General features: G+C 38.4%; 2 protein-coding genes across 2 annotated transcripts in view; one reads left to right on the top strand and one right to left on the bottom strand.

Annotated features, from left to right (window-relative positions):
- LOC140149194 (structural maintenance of chromosomes protein 1A-like) overlaps nt 1-6,581 on the bottom strand; it is a 38,887-nt gene extending 32,306 nt beyond the window's left edge. Inside the window, exons 1-3 of the mRNA XM_072171403.1 lie at nt 6,310-6,581; nt 600-780; nt 213-333 (exon numbers count right to left, since the gene is read on the bottom strand). Of these exons, the coding sequence (XP_072027504.1) occupies nt 213-333; nt 600-780; nt 6,310-6,418 (411 nt within the window). The 5' untranslated portion in view covers nt 6,419-6,581. The remainder of the gene's footprint in view (nt 1-212; nt 334-599; nt 781-6,309) is intronic.
- A 1,804-nt stretch (nt 6,582-8,385) lies between these two features.
- The window catches only part of LOC140149193 (uncharacterized), a 35,447-nt gene continuing 19,989 nt past the window's right edge, over nt 8,386-23,843 (top strand). Inside the window, 2 exon segments of the mRNA XM_072171402.1 lie at nt 8,386-8,553; nt 22,071-22,126. Coding sequence (XP_072027503.1) covers nt 8,543-8,553; nt 22,071-22,126 — 67 coding nt within the window. The 5' untranslated portion in view covers nt 8,386-8,542.

The following is a 23,843-nucleotide window of genomic DNA, read 5'->3' as shown; positions in this document are numbered from 1 at the left end:
AGGATGATTAGCTGCTTCAATTCAGCTGGTACCCTAAGCTTTTTGAAACATCAACCTTTTTTTGGGCTGTACAGCCTATCACTAATTCTAGCAGACAAATAATGATGTTCTGGAAAAATAATACAACTTCCTTGATCAACTTACATTGGTACTGGAGTAAATCAACACAAATCCTACAATAATACCACCATAAATAAGTCCTCACCACTTACCTGAAATACTAAGAAGTTCCTTGCTTTAATAAGGATGCCTATTTTCTCTAATTTTTCTCCATACTGCTGAGCACTGACAACCTTGTTGTCAATACGATACTCGGATGATGCTCCCATGATGCTGTAAAAAAAATTGAAGTTCACACAATAAAACAGTAAGAATATTTACCATTTAAAATGTAGACTGACATTTATCAAATTATATCATTAAAATCAAAACTACAGCACTCCTGTTTTCTACTTTAAAGCTACACAAGAAACCCTTTTAACATACAGAAGTCACAATATTGTGTGAAAGCACACTCCCAGCCCAAGTTGCACGTAGGAAGATGGCAGTCATTGTGAATACAACAAGATACACTGATATGGTATTGAATCGTAACTCACATTCTTGTGAATGTAATCTCTGAGCCATTCTCCTCTGCATATGTGGCACTGACTGTAGCACGGTTGGATGCAGGCTTGCCAATTGGAGCACCATGGATAAGATCAGAAAGTCGCTTTACTCGAAGATTAGAAGTCTTTTCACCAAGAACAAAACTGATGGCATCCATTAAATTGGATTTACCTGCAAGGAAGCAAAATAAGTCTGGATTATCTCAAGAAAAACAACAAAGTTTGGCGGATTGACCGAATGACTGATAATGGTTGATCCATCTATGTCAAAAACCGTATTCACCTCAACTGTGTCTGTATGAATAACCACCACCCCTGACATTACTTCGTTTTGAATTGCAATATCTCAAGAAGGAAATGTAGTGTGAAGTTGTTACTTTCTCAAATGTTAGCTACATAAATTAGCAACAAAATGAGACCATAACTAGTTCAGTACCCCTCTCCATTCTTGAGATCTGGTATAGAAAGTCCTGAAAAAAATGTAAAAATGTAACACCGCCACCTTTTCCTATACCCGGATTCATGACGCATGACCATATATTTAATAAATGACAGCAATGACTGATTTAAAATGTTGATACATAGAGCAGCTATTACATTTATGTAACACTGTCATGTCCCAACAGATGTCACACCCAATATAATATCATTTGGGACTGAAAAAGGACCCAACATTCTCCAAAATACTCAAATCCAGAAGTAAAGCACATGGCAGCCATTATTTTGTACCGAAAATCTGTGTATTATAATAGCTGCCTTATGGCTATTGTGCTGCAAAGTTAAGGCTCACGGTGGACCCAGAAGACGACATCGGAATGAATTTAAAATATTAAATTTGGTGTAGGTTATTTTTTTTGACCAATGGCATATTTTAAGATTAGGTACCAAAAAATCGTTTGACATGATGAGGGGCGTTTGATGCACCCTATTGGGCATGCTTGAATGATCCAGTACTAAAGACGTTGAAAACATTTCAATGCTTGATCAAACCAATACAAATGTGTGTCAGATCGCTAATAAACATGATAAAACCCACTTGCATGACTTGAGAACACACAATCACCGGTCATTTCTAGACTAAGAATGCATTTATCATTTTTATAGTCAATCGCTTTTGCAGAAAACTGAATTGCACGCAATACGCATGTTCAGTATACTAAATCTAGGTATGCCAGGTGAATTCAAATTTGCCATCAAACTGCATCATTTTATATACGGTATCCAATTAAAGCCCTTGAGTACAGAAACAGAAACAGACTTTCGTCAAAAAGATTCTGCTAGCAAAATTCCCCAAACCAGCATTACGGGGGTGTTTCTAGATATTAGTCTCATGACGACAGCAGCTTTTTTCTTCCTTATAAGTGCCTCCCTCATATGTATGAGTATTATCGCACTGCGTACAGACAAGCTGTACTTATTTTTTACTCTGGAACCTAGAGTAGATGAGTGTATTTTGAAGTACAGTCAACATGACCGGGATGATCCCTGCTCTTTTCGAATAGCCTCAGACGTTCTTTAACGTGCACACTACATTAATGTGAGAAAATATGCATGTACACGGGACCGACAGCTTAAAGTGCCCTCCGAAGCACTAAGCAAGTAGAGTGAAGTGTCTTGCTCAAGGACACAAAGAGCCGGACCTGGGATTCTTGGGTTCACAGTCCTTTTAAATGGAACTGCTATCAAAATCCCTCTGAAATTCCATGTGCGAGTCTCTCATCACCAAAAAAAACATATATTTGGGTCAAGTGAAGTATAGACAACATATTTATGAAGATTTCCTTGAGCGGTTCTTTTAAATTTCAATGTAAATTTGTATTGCCGGTTTAGGCTATTTTGGCCGACTAGCAAATGTGTTAACTGAGGTTTCCCTGTCATACCTACTAAATCACTGTCGTATTTGCATGCTGAGCACGCGCATGATTCGCTGTTTTTCAAAAGCGACAAGTAGGCCTATATTTGACACCTCTGTCGGTCAACTTTCACTAAAATTTGTGCAGTTGTCATGGTTGTAAACGACAATGATTCAGTCTGATGATGAATAGGGTGGTTCTTATTTTACAAAAGTCTGAAATTCCATGCTCCTACCCCTTAGAATGGTTCAGTTGGATGAAAAACTTATTCTGTAAAATTTTCAGGAAGATCGGACAATATTTACTGGTAGCCCAAGAGCCTCCAATATGGTGACCCCTGTCGTTATTATTGGTCCTCGGACAATTTTGAGCAATTTGAGGGGAGTATATTTTCAAAATAGAGTGTCTCTTGATATTCAATCTTTCTAAATGCATTAACAGTAACTAGTTTAACATGTATATAACAAAAGGTGCCTTGTATTTACTTCCATTGTTGTTTTAAACTCAACCAGATATGGGACTTCGTGCTGCGAATACTCCTAAATACCGGTCCTCGGCCATTTTCAAGCATTTATAAGGGGGTCTAATATAAAAAATAGAGTGTCTCTTGATACCCAATCTTTGTAATTGCATTAACAGTAACTAGTTTAACATGTGTATAACAAAAGATATCTTGTATTCACTTCCATTGATTTTTTTAAACTCAACTAAATATGGTAGTTTGTGCCGTGAGTACTCCTAAATACCGGTCAACAGCCATTTTCAAGCAACTTTTATAAGGGGTTTATTTTCAAAATAGAGTGTCTCTAAATACTGAATCTTTGTAATTGCATTAACAGCAAACAGTAAACATATCTAGATAGCAAAAGATGTCTTGTATTCACTTCCATTGTTGTTTTATTCTCAGCCAGATATGGTAGTTTGTGCTGTGAGTATAAAAATATGGCCGGTTGTCAGCCATTTTCGAGCAGCTATAAGGGGGGCCTATTTTCAAAATAGAGTGCCTCTTGATACTCAATCTTTGTAATTGCATTAACATCAAATAACTTAACATGTATATAACAAAAGATGTCCTGTATTCACTTTCATTGTTGTTTTATTCTCAACCAGATATGGTAGTTTGTGTATGCTGTGATTACATGGTCGTCAGCCATTTTGAACATTTTTATTTAGGGGTCTATTTTCAAAATAGAGTGGATCTCTTAATTCTTCAATCTCTTTGTAATTGGCATTAACAGCAACAAGACAGCCTGCAAATGTCTTTATAGGCAACATCTGCCAAGTAAAGTCTCCACCTGTGGTATCTTTCTAGAGCAGCCTTAATGTTCTTCGATCCCATCGCTCCAGTGGCCACAAAATGTGAAATGGTAAAATCAATGCAAAATGGGAGGTGAGAATGAAGCGCTCAAAGCGCATCAAAGTTGCTGCAGGCTAATTTCAGATAGTCGACTGGAAGACTTTGTCACACAGAATACCAGAAGACTCTTGGAGAAGTTGGGTATTATCAGCTGACTTTATGGATCATGATCCAGAAACTTGGACCAGCCGTGATCATGGTGATGACTTTCTTGAGGGGGTGGAAATTATTAAAAACATTAAGGTGATAAACGTTAATGCAGAGTATGGAGTGGCACTGGTGCAGGAGTTCAACACGATGAAGACCATACCAGTTGCAGTTCCTTTCGCAAGTTGTATCTGAGCATCAACACCAGTTTCCTGACAGCCATGAGAAATTTAAAGTCAACATCCTTTTTATAAATTGCAGCAAATTATAAAATTAACTATTCCCACAGTCTGACAGTCAGCACAGACTATGTTATTTGGGTTAGAACAATGAATGTGAATACAGAACAGTTTTTGTTATGTTAAAAACTAGTTCAGTTGCTTTTAATGCAATTGCAAAGATTGAGTATCAATGGATACTCTATTGGGGAAATCCCCATAAATTGCTTTAAAATGGCTGACGACCATTAGGGGTACTCACGTCACAAGTTGCCATATCTGGTTGAGTTTAAAACAACATTGGAAGTAAATACAAGACAGCCTTTGTTATAGATATGTTAAACTAGTTACTGTTAATACAATTACAAAGATTAAGTATCAAGAGACACCCTGTTGGGAAAATAGACCCCCTTAAAAATGGCTGACGACCAGTCCGTATTTAGGTTCTCACGGCACATAACTGCTATTTGGTTGCGTTTAAAACAACAATGCAAGTGATTACAAGACATCTTTTGTTATATATATGTTAAAGTAGTTGGTGTTAATGCAATTACAAAGATTCAGTATCAAGAGACACTCTATTTTGAAAATAAACCCCTTATAAAAGTTGCTCGAAAATGGCTGTTGACCTGTATTTAGGAGTACTCACGGCACAAACTACCAATTTAGTTGAGTTTAAAAAATCAGTGGAAGTGAATACAAGATATCTTTTGTTATAAACATGTTAAACTAGTTACTGTTTAAAATGCAATTACAAAGATTGGGTATCAAGAGACACTCTATTTTTTATATTAGACCCCTTGCAAATGCTTGAAAATGGCAGAGGACCGGTATTTAGGAGTATTCGCAGCCCCATAAGTCCCATATCTGGTTGAGTTTAAAACAACAATGGAAGTAAATACAAGGCACCTTTTGTTATATACATGTTAAACTAGTTACTGTTAATGCATTTAGAAAGATTTAATATCAAGAGACACTCTATTTTGAAAATATACTCCCCTAAAATTGCTCAAAAATGTCCGCTGACCAATAATCATGACAGGGGTCACCATATTGGAGGCTCTTGGGCTACCAGTAAATATTGTCCGATCTTCCTGAAAATTGTACAGAATAAGTTTTTCATCCAACTGAACCATTCTAAAGGGTAGGAGCATGGAATTTCAGACTTTTGTAAAATAAGAACCACCCTAATGATGAATAACCCATCAATATAAACACAGCTTTACACAATAACTAATTTACATATAGGCACAAAAGGCTGTGTTCATGTACCGTTACTCAGCCTGCCTCAGCCAAACAACATGCATGCATGGCGGTGCCAGAGCAGAGTAGGTAGGTAGGTATCCCAGGCAAACCTTAGTTAACACATTTGCTAGTCAGCGAAATTCGCCGAGATCGGGGCCCAAAGTGCATATTTACATAGAAATTTGAATTTTTTTTGAGAATAGGTCGTTGAAGGAAACCTACATAAATATGTTTTCTATACTTCACTTGACCCAAATATATGATTTTTTATGGTGATAATCAAGTCGAACGTGGAATTTTAGAGGGATTTTAATAAAAAAAAAATAAAAAAAAGCTGCTATCGCCATTCACTCGGTCGGACATCCGGGAGAATTGTCCCCTTCGTCCCCTTTGCACAAGCGCGCGCATGGCAACCAGCTCGAGAAAGGGGAACTGCACATGCGCACACTGGTTTTACAAGGCTATTTCCCCTTTGTGACGTCAGCCCGACCAAGAGAATGAGACTAAGATCTAGAAACACCCCTAAATGCCGTTTTGGGGAATTTTGCTAGCAGAATCTTTTTGATGAAAGTCAATCTTTGACAAGATGCAACTTTGTTACGGAAAGTGCTATGACAAAAATGTTGTCAGTTTTGGCTTTCTTTACTCAAGGGCTTTAATTTGATATGTAAAATGATGCAGTGAGTTTGATGGCAAATTTGATGTCAACAAAGGCAAGGCCAGGAAAGAGATACGAAAAGCGAACATCTACTTAACATGCTGAGAATTTTGGAAATGTGTAGCAATTTTATGCCATAGACTTACAAAAATCAGGTAGTGCAAGCTACAAATAATACGCATAAAAAATGTCTTACGCATCCAACACTGTTTCGTAAGCTTACCTGCTCCATTGGGTCCAATGACTGCCGTGAATGGCTTGAATGGACCGAGACTCTGTTTTCCTGAGTAAGACTTAAAATTATCGAGCTCCAGGAGCTTTAAATACCCCATGATGAAGAATCAGCTGCAATCTATGGCTGGACTACAAAACGAAGTACCAGAAAATACAACTTTTTTCACTGTAATACTATTTACAAGTTCCAAAAAAGGCAATATTTGGACTGTTTTCGCCGGCGAAAATTACATTCGCGGGAAAACAATTTCGCCCTCTGCGCATGAGCAGTCATAAACGCAACACAGGGCTCATCAATCATGATAGTCGTCCAGGCGTATACAGTCATCCTTTCTTTCTTTCTCTTTCTTTCTTTCTCTTTCTTTCTTTCTTTCTTTCTTTCTTCCCCTTTCTTCCTTTCTTTCTTTCTTTCTTTCTTTCTTTCTTTCTTTCTTTCTCTTTCTTTCTTTCTTCCTTTCTTTCTTTCTTTCCTTCTTTCCTTCTTTCCTTCCTTCTTTCTTTCTTTCTTTCTTTGTTTCTTTTGTTTCTTTCTTTCTTTCTTTCTCTGCTCTATCAGCCTTCTATCATGCCACTCGCCGCGCCGCCTGCTTTCTTTCTTAGTATTGAACTCACGCCGCATACAGCTAAGGGGCTGTGCAATATTAATTATGAGCCCTGGGGTTGGGTAAAATTGGGGAGGGGGCAAGAAATTTTTGGCAAGCCGATCAGTTTTGGCAGGCCGCGCCGAGAGGGGGGCAGGCCGTTCCGAAATTTTATCGGGGGGTCACATAATTATTGCACAGCCCCTAATAATAATAGAGTGGAGAGGGGGAAGGGGAAGTATGTTAATATTTTTAAACTGGAATTTAATTAAAGAATTGCGACATTTATATATAACAGCAAAAACTGTTGCATCACAATTCAATCACAATATACGATATACGCTATAGTTGATCAGGTTGAGTTCACACAGCCTTACGGAATTGGGACAATTCTATTATTTGACAGGGTGCGTCAAAAACCGGTACTGTCACAATTCCAGGATTGTGACGCAGCATCTTAAGACCAACAATATAAAGTTTGATCAGCATATAGGCCTATGTAAACTCAGCCAGTTTTTTGCCAAAATTGATTGATTTTTTGACTGAAGTTTTTAGTTAAAATTCAGAGCTTGTTATTTAAAAGGCGCTCCATGAATGGCGTGCCAAAAATCGCTTGCACCCCTCTCTTGACATGCCAAAAATTGCTTCCCCTTTTCGACTCGCCAAAAATTTCTTCCCCCAATTTTACCCACCCCCAGGGCTCGTAATTATAGCACAGCCGCCTAACTGCCCCTTAGTTACTAGATTTCTAGATTTGCGCCACCTACATCAGCTCTTGGTCGCCCGTCATCGGCAGTGTTTAGTTTTTGGAATTTTTAGGGCCTGACTTGCTGGAGTAAGGCGTTTCTTCTCAGTCTGTGTAGATACCGGAGTGTAGATGGGGTATTGACCTACCCAGTTTAGTCATCTTCTTAATGGTTTTGCTCTACACCATGCAAAATGCCTTAACATGTTGATTTATTGCACAACACATGACACGAACATATTATTATGATAATAAAAAACAAATAAATAGGCAAAGTGAAAAAGAACAGTTTGGGTGTAAACCTTGTCAGCAAATTTCAAAATAGGAATCGTAAGAAGCGCTCTGGATGGTCAACAGTATAGATTACGTGAATTGTATAAATTTGAGTCACATGCTATATGGGCGGGAGTTTTGATTTATACAAAGTATTGTGTTGCGCTGTGAGGTACCGGTATATTATTTGAAATACTGGCAGAAACTGATGGTGGTGACCATTGTATAAAATATGACTCGTTTTTTACTTTGTGTAACAACTGTGTTTATGTCGAAAGTATATTTAGGAAAGTAAGCTTCGTGCTAGTGAAAACGAGATTTGGCCGGGATTTGCAGGTTTGCAGCAAAACTTCCTTGTGCAAGTTTTTGACGACTGAAACGATAGACCACGAACAGTGTGCGGCTTGCCCTGTGTAAATTCAATTAAAGTGCGCCCTCTACAATCCACTCCGTGACCTTTGCATTTCTTTGACAACAAGAAAACGACGATCTTGTTGATGTTGACATCGACATGAACAACTCAAAATCAAATGTAGAAAAAGCAGGAAATGACATGAGTTTTTGTCGCTTCAACGGGTATATTGCCAAGTATTCAATAGCTTTAATATGTACAACAAGTTAAAATGAACAGAGGGTAAGTACACAGTTAGTTCATCACATGAACATGTGAATTCTGAATGAATATCATGCACACATTCATTTTTCTTCTGACATGTTAGTTCCAGTAACTGTAACTCGTCGTACCTAGATCTGCATCTGCATCTCTGTATCTGTAGATTACTGTGCAAACTCCTGTTCGGGTATCTCGCACAGAGTGTAGACGCGGAGCAAAGCAGCTAAAAGAGGGCCCCCTTTGTGATGTCCAGAAGGTTGCTGTTGTTGGTCTTGGTCTTGAAGTCGTTTAAGTATGGTGATTCTCTGATGTCAGCGGGTAATATATTCCATTCAGTGCATTGGACTACAGTTCTTGGTAAGAAGGCGTATTTGTAACAGTCTTTGTTGGGTTGTGGTCGAACAAAAGAAATGGAAGAGGTCTGTCTGGTACGATGTCTTGGTCGGGTCCTGTCGAATTTACTGATGTCGATGGAGACGAGCTGGTGATGTGCTTTGTATAGAAGAGTCAGTCGAAAGCGCTTAGCCTCCTTTCTTCCAGGCGCTTCCATTCAAGCTCACGAACCATGGATGAGACACTGCTATCACGGCTGAAATCTCTTTAGACAAATCTGGCAGCACGGTTTTGTACGGCTTCCACAGCATCGATGTAAATCTGGTGATGTGGATCCCAGATGGTAGCACAATATTCTAGCTGGGGTCTGACAAGCGTTTTGTATGCCGTGGCTTTAACATTTTGGTTACAGTGGTAAAAGTTGCGTCGTAGAAGACCAAGAGTTCTGTTAGCTTTGGAGATGGTGTTGACAATATGATTATTCCAACTGAGCTTGTTGTTGATGGTGATACCCAAATATGTATGATTTTCCAGAGTCTGAAGTTGAGACCCATCCATTTTGTAGTTGGTGACAACAATATTCTTTTTGTGGGTGATGTGCATTGCAAAACATTTTTTGGTGTTAAATTTCATCAACCATTGGTTCTGCCAGTCACAGAGGGAGTCAACATCCTTTTGCAAGATGATTGGGTCTTCAGTAGAGTTAATTCTTCTATACATAATACAGTCATCCGCCAGAAGTCTCACTGTAGATCTAATTTTTTCTGGCAGGTCATTGATATACAGGAGAAACATCGCTGGACCAAGGACGGTACCCTGAGGTACACCTGATGAAACATGCACCTTCTCCGAGCTGACACCGTCAATTATGACTTGTTGAGTTCTTTTTGTTTTAAGAAACATCCTATCCATGAAACCAAAGATTCGGAAAGACCACTGTGGCGAAGCTTGGCCAGTAACCGTTGGTGTGGCACCTTGTCAAAGGCCTTACTGAAGTATAATATTATACAATCGACTTGGCCTTTCTGGTCTAATGCTTCAGCGAGGTCCTCTGTTGTTGCAGCAAGCTGCGTCTCACACGATCTTCCTTTACGAAACCCATGCTGGTTGTCTCGTAGCACCCCGTTGGTTTCCCAATGGTCCATAACAGTGTGACAGATTATATGTTCAAGAAGTTTGCATACCACCGACGTAAGCGAGACAGGACGGTAATTAGATGGTATTGATCTATCACCGCACTTAAAAATTGGGACTACATTTGCATGCCGCCAATCCATCGGCAAAGTGCCGGTGTCCAAAGATTTTGAAAAATGGGTCTAAGAATTGGCGCGATACTTGAGGCGCATAACTTGAGAATACGAGGTGATATTCCGTCTGGTCCGGGGGCCTTCTGCGGTTGCAGATTGTTGAGCAATTTCTCGACGCCCTCTGTTGTAACATTAATTTTTGGCAACTCCCTAATATTACTCTCTCCAAGGTCTGGAAAGGTGGAATTGTCCTCACACGTAAAGACAGATTGAAATTGTCTGTTAAGTGTCTCTGCTTTGTCCTTCGATGTAGCGGCAATGCCATGTGTACTGTGAAGGGTTCCTACTCCAAAAGCCTCCTGCTTCTTTGATTTTACAAAGTTCCAAAAAGGTTTTGTATTATTTGTGGAAAGACTGTCGCCGATGACTCCGGAAACATACTGATGATACGCCCGTCGAATACTTCTATCTATTGACCGACGAAGGTTTTTGAATTCATCCCACAAAGCAGGGTTGCCAGATCTTTTGGCCCTATTATACATCCTCTGTTTGCGGCGAATAGCCCGTCTAATTGTTCCATCCACCCACGGGAGGTTATAATTAGAAGGCGACATCTTGCTAGGAATAAACTCATCCATGGCTGCAAATAAAGCAACCTTAAAGTCATTCCAAAGATCTTCAACAGAAGACTGACTTATTTTCTCGTCCGTAAGGGTATTGCAAAAACCAGTGAGGGCCTTATTTAGACCATCAATGTTTGCTTTGTTGTAAAGATAAATCTTTCGTTTCACGGGTCTAGAGCGGAACGGCTTTATAAGAGTATCAACAGCAACAATGTCATGATCGCTAATTCCAGCAAAGACCTTAGTGTTCTGAACAAGGGATGGCATACTGGTGAAACACAGATCAAGAATGCTTTTTTCTCGAGTTGGTTCTGTCACTATTTGGTGATAGTTTTTGTTGATGGCAATTTCAATCATTTTCTTACTTGGTCTAGGATATCTTCCACCGGGCTTGAAGGTGTTGTTAGCCCAGTTAACATCGGGGAGATTAAAATCACCCATTAACCATACGCATGCGCATTTTCGGGATTTTATCAAGCGAACTTTGAAGATTGTCCATATAATCAGAGTCAGTGTCTTGGGACCTATAAAAGGCTCCAACATAAATTGGTTTTGAACTTTTGATGTGCAAACTACACCAGATTATTTCACAGTTACCATGCAGATTTGGCTCAGCTTTAGCTACCAGAGAGGTGTGGACAGCAACAAAAACACCTCCTCTTGCTTTACCATTATCACGATCTTTACGAAAGACCTGGTATTGGGGTGGGAAAATTTCCCGGATTTAATGTTTTCATTGAGCCACGACTCGGATCCAATAATAACGTCTGGTTTTTCAGAGTCCAATGTAGCCAAAAATGGGGAAAGCTTAGCACGGACGCTCTGACAATTGATGTTGAGAAATTTAAGCGGGTGCTTTGGTAGATTGGACTTTCTCTGTTTAGGTCTATTGGACTTTTCAGTAGTATTGAAACGGAGAGCCAAAATGCGATTTCAGATTTGGTGATAGTTTTTGTTGATGGCAATTTCAATCATTTTCTTACTTGGTCTAGGATATCTTCCACCGGGCTTGAAGGTGTTGTTAGCCCAGTTAACATCGGGGAGATTAAAATCACCCATTAACCATACGTGCGCATTTTCGGGGATTTTATCAAGCGAACTTTGAAGATTGTCCATATAATCAGAGTCAGTGTCTTGGGACCTATAAAAGGCTCCAACATAAATTGGTTTTGAACTTTTGATGTGCAAACTACACCAGATTATTTCACAGTTACCATGCAGATTTGGCTCAGCTTTAGCTACCAGAGAGGTGTGGACAGCAACAAAAACACCTCCTCTTGCTTTACCATTATCACGATCTTTACGAAAGACCTGGTATTGGGGTGGGAAAATTTCCCCGGATTTAATGTTTTCATTGAGCCACGACTCGGATCCAATAATAACATCTGGTTTTTCAGAGTCCAATGTAGCCAAAAATGGGGAAAGCTTAGCACGGATGCTCTGACAATTGATGTTGAGAAATTTAAGCGGGTGCTTTGGTAGATTGGACTTTCTCTGTTTAGGTCTATTGGACTTTTCAGTAGTATTGAAACGGAGAGCCAAAATGCGATTTCAGATTTTTGGCATGTTTTTAAGCTTACCTCCTGTGTGTTTGTCCATTGCAGAAATACGAAAATTTTAGCTCTTGTCAAATTCATATTTAGAGAACAGTGACGATGCTCACGTGTTCGTGGTAGTTTTTGATAGTTATTATACATTTAAAAATGATTGCATGGCTCTGCACAAGGTATATTTTTGTAAATATTTGGATTTGTTTACCTGTCGATCGTCAGTTTTTGCCGTGGGTTGAAAATACGGCAGAGAAAATGGGTTATGTCGTGCGTGTGAATTTGGCTTCAAAATTTCACTATTCTGCTAGAAGTTGTACAGAGATCTTATAGTATTGTGTAAATAATTTTGTCAGGAACAAAATAAGGTATTACATACCGTCTATGAGTAAATATTAAGGACAAAATTCAGGTTTTTCTTGTTTGTTTACATAATTTTGGATTTCAACATTTTGAAACTTCCCGCCATCAATCGTCTGCTGCACGTAAACAAGTTTTCCTAAAATTGTAAATTTCCTTAAAACGACTTTTGTTGATGAAACTTTGGATTATTTAAGATGTAATTGTTTAAGGATGTAGAATTTTAAGATATTTTTGAGTATTTTTATGTTTTACATGGTCAAAAAAGGGGGTCATCAGTTTGATTCCTGATTTAAAAACACTTTAGCAATTGTTCTAGTTATTAAATTGTTGATTTCGTCATGTTCAAATCTTTTCGAAAGTGGCGCCTGGCGGAGTGACTGCGCGATATCCATAGTAACGGAGCTTACGCTTTGAACGCAGCCGCCAAAAAGTTCCATGAACGCGTTCCGGAGAGTATAAAAGGCCGTGCCTGCAGCATAAATTTAATCAGATTGCTTGGTGGACAATAGTCCACCCAAACCTTCACTCAGTTTGAAGGTAAGCACTGCCAACCAAAGCAAATACGCCCTACTCTGGAGCTCAGATTGAGCTAGGGGCAGCTTGGCTACCACAATAGTGGCAACACCAGGGTGGTTATGCACTCCGGTGTTTTGGCCTAGCGCCTATGCCTATTGTGCAAGTGACTTGCCACACACATATGCACAAGTCCAATGGAAATTATGCACTGTATTTTGTGTACATTCATTGTTGCATGGCAAGTTCGTATTTGGTGTACAGGCATGGATACTCTGTAGTATAGGCCTACAAGGCCTTGGCCTAGCCTATGACTATGTCATGTGATGGGAGATTCTGTTGATTAAATTGTATTTTTATGCTTCTCGATTATTCAAGCAGATAGTATATACTTTTCGGCAGCATTTATTGGTAATTTATTTGGATTTAAAAGAGATAAATAAGGAAATATCGTCATGATCAACAACAGAGATTGTGTATTTACCAGTGTTTACTTGTATTTTTATGAATTGTGATGTGATAAGACAAATATGAAAGCAAAATAACAATACAAGATATAACAAAAGAAGCAAATATAAAACAGAATTGTCAAGTCTCATTTTTACCTGTTACTTCTCCTTTCATGCATCACTGATTCCACATATCTTGGGGAGAATTCTAGTCTTTGATATTACGCTACCACTTGTATGTTTATAGGGCTAGTCTTCTCTATCAGTCGTTTACAAAAGTAAAAGGGGCAAGCTCGGTCCCGTTACAGTATTCACATTAATCATTTCACTGTCCGAATCAGATGATACTGACGTGCTTTCAAAGCTGTTGGTATCTATATCAGAACTTTCATTTGACACACTTTCAAAATATGATGAGGAGACTGATGGTGTATCGCAGCTGACACAAAACCACTCAAGCGATGCACACTCAATATGTTGATTGTATACAGTAGTACTCATATTGATACATTCCCTATGATACCAATGGCAACAATGTTCACATTCAATGCCTTCATCTTCCCAATCAACTAAAATGTTACACTCTGTACAGATGCTTTTATCAAGTTCACTATCAGGCCCTGGGTTTAATTGAATGTCCCCGGAGAGCATCAAAATGAGCATAGTTTGTTCTATCAGGCCAGCTGGTTTGTTCCTGTTTTCCATAATATACCCATGTTTTCTGTACAAACTAACCCCCGTTGGCTTGGCATATAAAGAAGCATGGAACAGACTCACCGAGCTGCAATCTCTAAATTGTGAAGAAGAATTGATAATCACACTCCCATCCCACATGGTAGCCAATAGTTGAGTCACCATTCCGTTGAGAAATTAGTTTGGCTTTAGCAGAAATAGCCAAGGTAATAGCGAGTAATGTGTAGCGGAATTCCATTGAAGAAAATTCAGGTGGGTGTGGTCCTATGTAGACAATGCATGTACTATCCAATGGCGCGAAATTAAAATACACGGCGACACCTGTGCGAAAATTACAGTCACTAATATCCACTCATAACATCAAAATTGGCGATTAAAAGTGCCGAAAGACGGGTCCTTGATGACCTTAAACACTTAAACGATGAAAATAACAGCAAGTTTAGTTAAAAATCCAAACGTAAAGGGTTAAAAAGCTAAAAGATTTCCGAAGAAATCGGGAGCTGCTTGCAACCACGTCTACACCGCTCGGTTGCCCTGTGTAAATTCAACTGTCTCCGTACGACAATGTGGTGAAGGAATATTACACAGTCAAGAATAGGCTCCATCATTTTTTGATTCTGATCCCTCCCAGTCTCCAAACATCAAAACATCAAAAACGTTGCACTTATACTTACTTATTAAGACTGTCCTTTTTCACATAACGCAAACAAAGTAGGGCCAACTTGCCTAGAAATGGTCAAATTTTGGCAAGAAATATCTCTGTGTAATCCTATGTAAGTCCCATATCACATCGTTATCGGCGATCGAGGTTTTTTTTTTTTTTTCTGAAGTTTGGACTTTGGTTGGTACCCACCAGCGTCATGCATGTGAGGTGACACAGCTAAAATAATCGACCGGGAATCGGGGATCGTTAAAACGTCACCAAATTTCAAAACACAGAAAGCAGTAAACTTAATGGCGAGCGGTCCGAATTTTGAGCCATACAAGTTTACGTGTAGAGTTGGGCGACTATCGCTTTTTTCCTAGTCGACTAGTCGGCAGCAAATAGTCGCGACTACGACTATAGTCGCGACTATCTGTGGTTAAAATTGGACTGAAAAATCGGGTGAAAGATTGGTGGCAATTTAGTATTTATAATGCATGATTACAGGACCCGTGATTGCCGTCATCGCATCACAGTTTGCTACACAAACCAGCACTGTTGCGATACAAATTGCTACACTGTATCGCACGTTTGCGATGCAAAATGCTGTAATATAGGCCTAACTTTTCTGTTCAATTAAATTCACTTGCCACTTTCCAGCAACAGCACAAGAAACTTCATATAATTTTTCAAACCTTCAATATTCCAATAGCGATCTTCGTTCGTTTCCATGATTTGCTGTGCATGAAAATATGTAAACATGCCAGTACAGCAGTGCATATTTTCCATGGTATGCTCATGAACGTGTTGCATCGTGCATGTATGATTAACTTTCACCTCCGACCTACGTCACCTGACCTCATCTAGACTACTGCATTTGTCGCTACAGGGGTGGCATTGCAACATTACAACTGTTTGTCAGCTAATTTGTTTATTTTCCTGTTGCTTTCTAAATATTCTGTTACCACAATAAGCATAGCTTTTTGAAATTAAGTGAAAAGTACTTCTAATCTAATAATATTTTCCTAAATTTTCCCTTTTGGAAAACACTTCTCGGAAGTTCTCGCTGTTTCTTTCCAAAGTTAAAATAATCTCATACCTTCGGGTAGTTGGTACTTTCGACACCCAACCTGGGTCTGTACATGCACGCTATGATGCTGCTACACCTGTTATCGCTGCATAAATTATAATCATAATGAGATGTTCGACAGTTCTAAGTAATTTGAGTTTTTTGACGGCTTTTATCTTGTGGGAAAGTAGTTCGACAACAAGTCAATAACACCAATTTAATGATGATTTATGGACTTTATGATTACTTGTTGCCGTTGGTTAGTGTTACTATTGGTAAGACAATGACTAACATTTTTTCACATTTTTCGCAGTTTATATGTTAGTATTTGGTTGGTTTTGGTGCGAATAACTGGCACTTTTAAAGTAATTTTTTAACACAAAAATATACTTGCATTAGTCGACTTTTGGTTTTCAATAGTCGTAGTCGCGACTATCAGTAATAGTCGCGACTAACGACTATTGCCGACTTAGTCGCCCAACTCTATTTACGTGGTGAACTAAGTTCACTCTATTATTATCTTTTCCACAAATAAGAAACATCACAATATGTGGGCTCATTTTGGGCTCTAAGGATGCAGCTGAGGAACTCTCTCAAGGACAGTTTGGGCATGCACTGACGATTTAAATCCCATTGTACCAGGGTTTGGGCGTGCTTGGATGATTTTAATCCCACTGTACTAGTCTACTCCCAAAGTTGAGGTAATTGATCAACATTGATCTCATCTTTTGGGTGGGTTCAAAATTCCCAGGGTTGGCAAAACCTGCAATCTTCATGGGAGTAATTTACTTAGTGCAAAAGTGGTCAAAATATTGCTCTGCAAAATGTCTTGATTTTCATGATTTGGATTTATCATATTGAGCAGCATTCTACTTGTGATGTTTCTACACTGTGTAGAGAGGGTCTACAGCATCTCTGATAGGTATGTTCATAAAATTTTGAAGTTCAATATTTTTAGCTGAAAGTTCTTTCATTTGAAAGAGAATCAAATTACCTAAACAATAAGGGGTCAATCTAGTCCGAATAATCAGACCCAGAACAAAATATTAATTTCTGACATGATCGTGTACTGGGTCTGAACTGTTTCCATATGAAATCTTGATGGCAAATTGGACAATAGAAGCACATGGTTCTACGTGATAGCTTTTTAATCCCTATTCAGGTTACGTGAATCACGCTATTGTGGACCATCCTTCTGATACTTGAGTGTTTGGACAAGCGGAACGGTTTTTTGTCTACCTCTCTGTTTGTAAACAAACCAGGAGGTCGAAATAAATCCTCCTCGCCGAATCTGAAAGTCAGCGTAATAGTACGGCACTGGGGTCAATCATGTTTCTAGTGCATACATATGTATACTTTTGAAGTTACAGACAAAAATGGTGTCACCAAATTGTCCAAAATTTTGTGTGTGAAATTGTGACAGCAGGCACATGTACAATGTACACTACTGTATGTGACCCCAGATGACCTCCTATTCTTTACTGTAAGAAAGCTGTTTTGGATGGTCTTGATTTGCACACAAATTGCTTTTGCTCTTTAACAAGCGTCCACTTGGTGGAACATAGATTGCACTATGTGATAGCTTACGAATCCATTATTATGCCAGTACCAACATAAGTCAACATCACTTAGGTTTTGGTTTTCAAAATTAATTTTTAGTATTTTTTTCCATTGAGCACCACAGTAAAGCCATTTTTGGACCGTACAGGCACATTCCACTTCCCTATGGACGAATAGCGCCACCTATAGTGTGTGATGTGAGCCTGGCTATCTCTGAGGTAAAACTGACAAATACAAGGTATATTTCTTGATGCTTGAAGTTTGGATTTCTTAAACGTACAGTGCATCCCTATGTACCGCTGCAAGACTTCAGGTCAGTAGATGTCATTATGTTTATGATAAAGACTGAAGTCTTGCTGGCAGGACTACTGACATGTCTGATCAATCCAATCCAAACAAATTAATTCTCAACATTTCATGATTTGCTTTTATGCAAAAGGTCAGTAGTGGTGCAATAATGTGTAGCCCGAGTTGGTGAATTATGGGCCTGGGGAAAAGATTTTTTGGCAGGCCTAAAAGACTATCAAGTGCCAAAGTGGGCAAGCAATTTTAGCAGGTCAAAACTAAAAGGGGAGGGAACTTTGACGTCTTTTGAGTGACTTTATTTTTCAGGGAGGGGGCACCGTTTCTATTGATTACACCCTAAAATTAAAGATGTAGTGTCGACAGGGCCTCGGTCTCGGACTCGTTGAAGCTCAGCAGGATCAAACATGTACAAAGTTGATTCTCCTGACCCAATTCTTGCTCACCCAATTCTACAAGAATCATTTAATTCTTAGTTCGCAAGGCAAACTTAAAAAAAAACGGGCAAAACAGACGTGTCATTTAATCGGTATGACATTTTCGTTATTGATGCTGCTCTATTTTAAAGTTTGCAAAGAAGAGGCGTCCCATACCATTTATAGCAGAGCTAAGACAAGTACGGTATGGGTTCCTCATACTAATTTGATTCTCCCAAAATCAAGATCACAAGCGTGTAGCACGAAGCTGAAGTCATTACGGCCGGGGTTGGAGGCACCCTAGGCGGAGCACAGCGTCATCATCCCTATCTTTGTGTCAAAAATTGCCGTGATAGTACAGCGAATCCTCTCGTTTTACAACAGTTACGCATGGCGATTTTGTTCGAGATAGGCCGAGCGATTCGGGCTAAGCATATCCGTACCATTTACACGATATGAGATACTACAGGGTTTCTATTCTACGTATTTTTACGATTTGCGCATGCTCAGTACCCCACATGATGTTGCCATTACAAGAAAATTTGATTTGTTGTCGGGTAAAACCCAGGTTTTGTTTTCAATGTACACTAACTGGAAATGCAATACCGGTACGGTACACTAATCAGCGGTGATTGCTGTTTGCTGTGGATATATTTTACTGCATTTTCAGTGTAACAATTTTTAATTTAAATCGTACGTTAAAAATGTGATAGAAAGAACTGAACAAGAATTACAATCACATTAGAGGAACATGTATAGCCCATTTAGCTCAGATGTGCTGTATAGATATGAAATCACAAGTCTATAATACAACGCACATATCGAGACACTCTGCAACTTTCTTTATCTGCGCAGGAATATTGATTTAAATAGAATTGAATACATCTCTACATTTTGAGTTTGTACTTCACCACTGAGCTATCTAGCGATCGGTTTCTAGCCAATCAGATAGGACTCCTTTTCTCCCCAACAGAGTATTAAGTTGCAGGGAAAAAATATTCACAATACAGGGTGTCACACTGTGCAGAGGCACCCTATTTAATGTTAGCTTTGGACATTTAATTATTTGCTTTATTTTCCATCCAACTTTGAAAAATGAAGAATATAATTTTATCCAAAGCTAATGCTAAATACGGCACCTCCGGCTAATGGCCTACCTTAGGGCTAGACTCGCTCACTAACTATAATACCCTGTACCTATCATACCTATGTATAATACTGTATGAAAGGCAAACCTCAGTTAACACATTTGCTAGTCAGCCAAATTGGCCCAAACACAATACCGGTACATATTTTACATATATATAGAAAATTAAAAGACCAGATTTTTCAAGGAAACCAACATACATAAATATGTTGTCTATACTTCACTTGATCCAAATATATGATTTATTTTTGTGATGAGATAATCGCATGGAATTTTAGAGGGATTTTGATAGCAGTTCCACATAGAAAAGCTGCTCTATCACGAGACTATGGCGTTGTTGTTTTTTGATGCATTAAAAGTTGGCTTAATATTTATTGATGAAAGTCAACCTTTGACAAGATGTAACTGCTACTGAAAGTGCTATGACAAAATGGTTTTCAGTTCTGGCTTTCTTTACTCAAGGGCTTATTATAAAATGATGTGGTTTGATGCCAAATTTGAATTCACCTTTCATACCTATAAACACAGCCAAAAAGTGGCTCCTGGTCCTTCAGGTTTTTTGCTGAACCAGGAGCCATTTTTGCAAACCCAGGAGCAATTTTAAGAAATTGCCAATTCCATGCCAAAAGTGCCTTTTGTAACGTCCGTAACAACATTTTGGAACATTATTACTCAAAACAGGAGCATTTATTTAAAAACTTGCTAATCATGCCTCCATAGATTGATGTCGGACCTACTTCAAGATAGTAAAGAAAAAAATCTGAGGAAGCACCTTGACAGTTTTTTTTTTTTTGAAAAACGTTACGGACGTTACATTTGAGATAAAATGTAACATCCGTAACACTAAATCAACAGTGTAGCATGATACAGGAGTATTAATTTCAAACTTGCTTTTCATGTTTACATAGAATGGAGTCAGGGCTTGCTCAATATTGTTAACAGAAAAAGATTAAACACAGAACTGAATGAAGATTTAAGGATATGTACCATCTGTTAAAAAGGCAGGCACTTTCGCGTAACGTCCGTAACACTTGTTTCTAATTTCTGTAGCTAATTAACTAAGAAAGCCAAAACAAAACTGCTTTATTATATTGAACATTAGAGTGTGTACTAGTAGCATACTAAGAAATAAAGTGTTATCCTAACAGCAAACATGTGTGCTATATACTGCTATTCACTTAAAAGTTGCAAGTTGCATGTATCTGTAACGTCCGTAATGGTGGAATTGGCCAAATGAAGAAATTAATTAGTTTTACAGGTTTTATCCATTCCAGCATTATTTATACATTATGTGTACGGTATACCAAAGTGTAAACAAAATTTAAATTTAAAAAAAATAATGTTTACATGGTAGACCAAAATCAAAGGAAACAAAAAGAGTCTTTCAAAAAGACACAGTTCACAGATCAGGTGTATAGTAATTTGTTCTAACTTTCCATTTTTATACCTGACCTACTCTGCACTGATCTTACAATAAATTAGTGATTTGAGGCATACCTACACCCTGACTCTGGCTTATATAACTCCCCAGCAAGAAACTTATTGAAATACAAACTTTCAAATCAATTACACTATCAAAGGCCTAGTGAAATTCAATTAATATACCATGCAGATAATAACCTTGGTCCAATAATTATTAGGGATCCAATTAAGATAAGCAAACATTACTGGGTAGATAACAGGATCTACATTTTGTCAGTTGGAAGTAATTGAGTAAATCGCCTGTATCAAAATAGCAGTGTCTTGCAGTAATATGCTCAGCCTTATCACAAAATAAACAATAGCATTGACCTTACCCACCAATCAGTAAAGCCTATTATAATCATGTGATGGTTCAATCCAATAGTAAACATGCTTAGAAAACAGGCAACAAAATAATCATGGCTGCCATTGTCCAAATACAAGATAAGATGTGCTAAAAAGTCGTTGTCATGTGGGGCAGGATTAGATAAAGGGATACAAACCTGGGTATGAGACATTAGGAATTATTTCCTAGCCTCTTAACCACATGATTGATGGGCTACAATAGCTATTTAACACACAGTGTATGTAATGGATAAATTGTGCATATGAGATATGGGTTCAAGTGGGGGAAATGTTCACTCCGTGAACAAACAAAAACGTCCATATATTATTTTAAAATATGTAATACAAATGAATAAAACTGGCAATCTAGTGATCCACTATTTTCATGAACTGCTGAACCAGATAAGAAAAATGGCACTGTGCCTGTCTAATGTAAGGCTTGACATTAACCATCATAACAGTAGCACTCTAAACCGCATTATCCGCCAACCTTTCCCAGTAGAAACATGCACATTCAGATCTCCAATAAGATCAGGTTTGCATGTAATTTAAGTTTCCATTCTTTATGACTATTTTTATTACGTTCAACTAGAAGCAAGGCTCGATCTTTTGACAAATTATTCATTATTTAGATTTGGGATAGTAGTCAATGTGAATTTAACTTTTTAAAAGCAAATGTGAATGTCATATTTTCTGACCTTACAACAGAAGACATAGAAGTTGTAAAGTTACCAGGAGTTAAAAATCAAGGCATTATAATGCAAATCAATTTATGCCACATGCCCTTTTAAATACTAATATACATGTATTGGTTTGGTTTTCACAGAGAGGGACTGAGATACGCTGCTCATGCGAAATCCGGACAGATAAATTTATTCAAAGGTAAGAAATTGAAACCTACAATTATGTTCATTTTTTAATAATACTTCTCTCAAAATCATTAGCTACAGGGTGTCCTAATAAAAACAGAACCCTCTTTTTCTCCTATTTCTGAAAAGTTGAATAAATGTATTTTGGTATGTAAAGAAACATTAAGTTGTTAGCTTTAATAAACCAAAACAATTATTTCAATCGGCTCACAATTTTTGAAGGTATGCCCTCTTTAAGAAATGTACCAGTTTTTCACTCTATCCATGGATGAGGTTTGGCTACATCAAAGATTAAAATGAAACACACAGTTAATGACATGGCTAGATAATAGCTTTAGGCTTTGGAACGCATGAGCGAGGATCACCAGCTTGTCTCGCAACCGTATCACTGCTCCATTTGCAAATATACGTCGTACAAGGAAGGTAAGCAATGCAATTGATGCAATGAGGACCAGGGCTGAAACCCGTATTCGTCAAGGAGGCAACCAGGTAGAGGGCAAAGCAGCACAGTAAGCTCACTTCAGAAGAACCAAGGACATACCAAACCGCCCTTTTCAGACTACCTCTTATGTTGTAAATAAAAAGAAAGCAAGAAACAACAAAGTAAGAAAGTAAGAAACATAATAAAGCAAAAAGGCATAAATAACCAAGAAAAAAATAAGTTGAATTGCAAGTATATAGCAAAAGAAGTCCCATCCCACATCCATTTTGCCGACAAGTTAATGGCACTTAACACAATCCATAGCCCATACATGTAGGCCCACCGGTAAAATAAAGTTCATTATCTATATAAATAAAAGTTTTATAAAGTTATCATCGAGGAATGCTTGATATTCAAGCATGGTATGTGTACTCCTTTTCAATCTTTGACGTAGCCAAACGTCCTCCGTGGACAGAGTGAAAAACAGGTACATTTCTTTTAAAAAACATTCATTTGTATCTTCAAAAGTTGTGAGCCGATTGAAATATTAGCTAACGAATACAGGTTTCTTTACATACCAAAATATACTTGATTAACTTTTCAGAAATTGGAGAAAAAGAGGGCTTTTGGTTTGGTTTGTTCGGGTTTTGACAACCCTGGATAACCCAAGAAAGCCTCTATTGAAGCTTATTTCCATTGGGGTCCATTTGAACACCGGGACGGGTTGGGAACAGTCAGGGGTTAACACCCTACTCTTTTCGAAACTGGCTGCGAGATACATGTACAGGTATGGCTCTCTGTACACGGGACCGACGGCTTAACGTCCCCTCCGAAGGAGGGAGTACTTTCATGAGTCATTTACCCAATTCTAAATGAACCATGGGGAGAGCGGAAGTCTGAATTTAATCTACAGAAGTTGCCAATTAATTTCAGACTTTTTTTCCAAGTCAATATCCCAGCAAATCGCCACCGCCTTGGAATTGAACCGGGACCTCATGCACTAAAGGCAAGTACCCTAACCATTGCGCCACGCTCTCCCAATGAGGGCGCAATGAGGGTTCTTTTTGGGGGGGGGGGGCACCCTGTAATAGCTGATAGTGATAACCCTCCATGAAGCCCAAGAAAGGCAACCTGTGCCTCATCAAACTTCACAAAAAATGGGATGCAGAGAAATGTTGTAAAAGTAGGCCTATAAAGTAAAGTAGATTGTGGGCCATTATATGGACACTCACAACAATTTAAAATGTTGAAATTATTATGTTACAATAATAGGGTGTAAAAAAGTGACTAAAAGAAAAATAGATAAAGC

Source organism: Amphiura filiformis, chromosome 3 (genome assembly GCF_039555335.1).
Source record: "Amphiura filiformis chromosome 3, Afil_fr2py, whole genome shotgun sequence".
Taxonomy (NCBI): Eukaryota; Metazoa; Echinodermata; class Ophiuroidea; order Amphilepidida; family Amphiuridae; genus Amphiura; species Amphiura filiformis.
The sequence above is the reverse complement of the archived record's forward strand: the minus strand, read 5'-3'. Positions and strand labels throughout refer to the sequence as shown.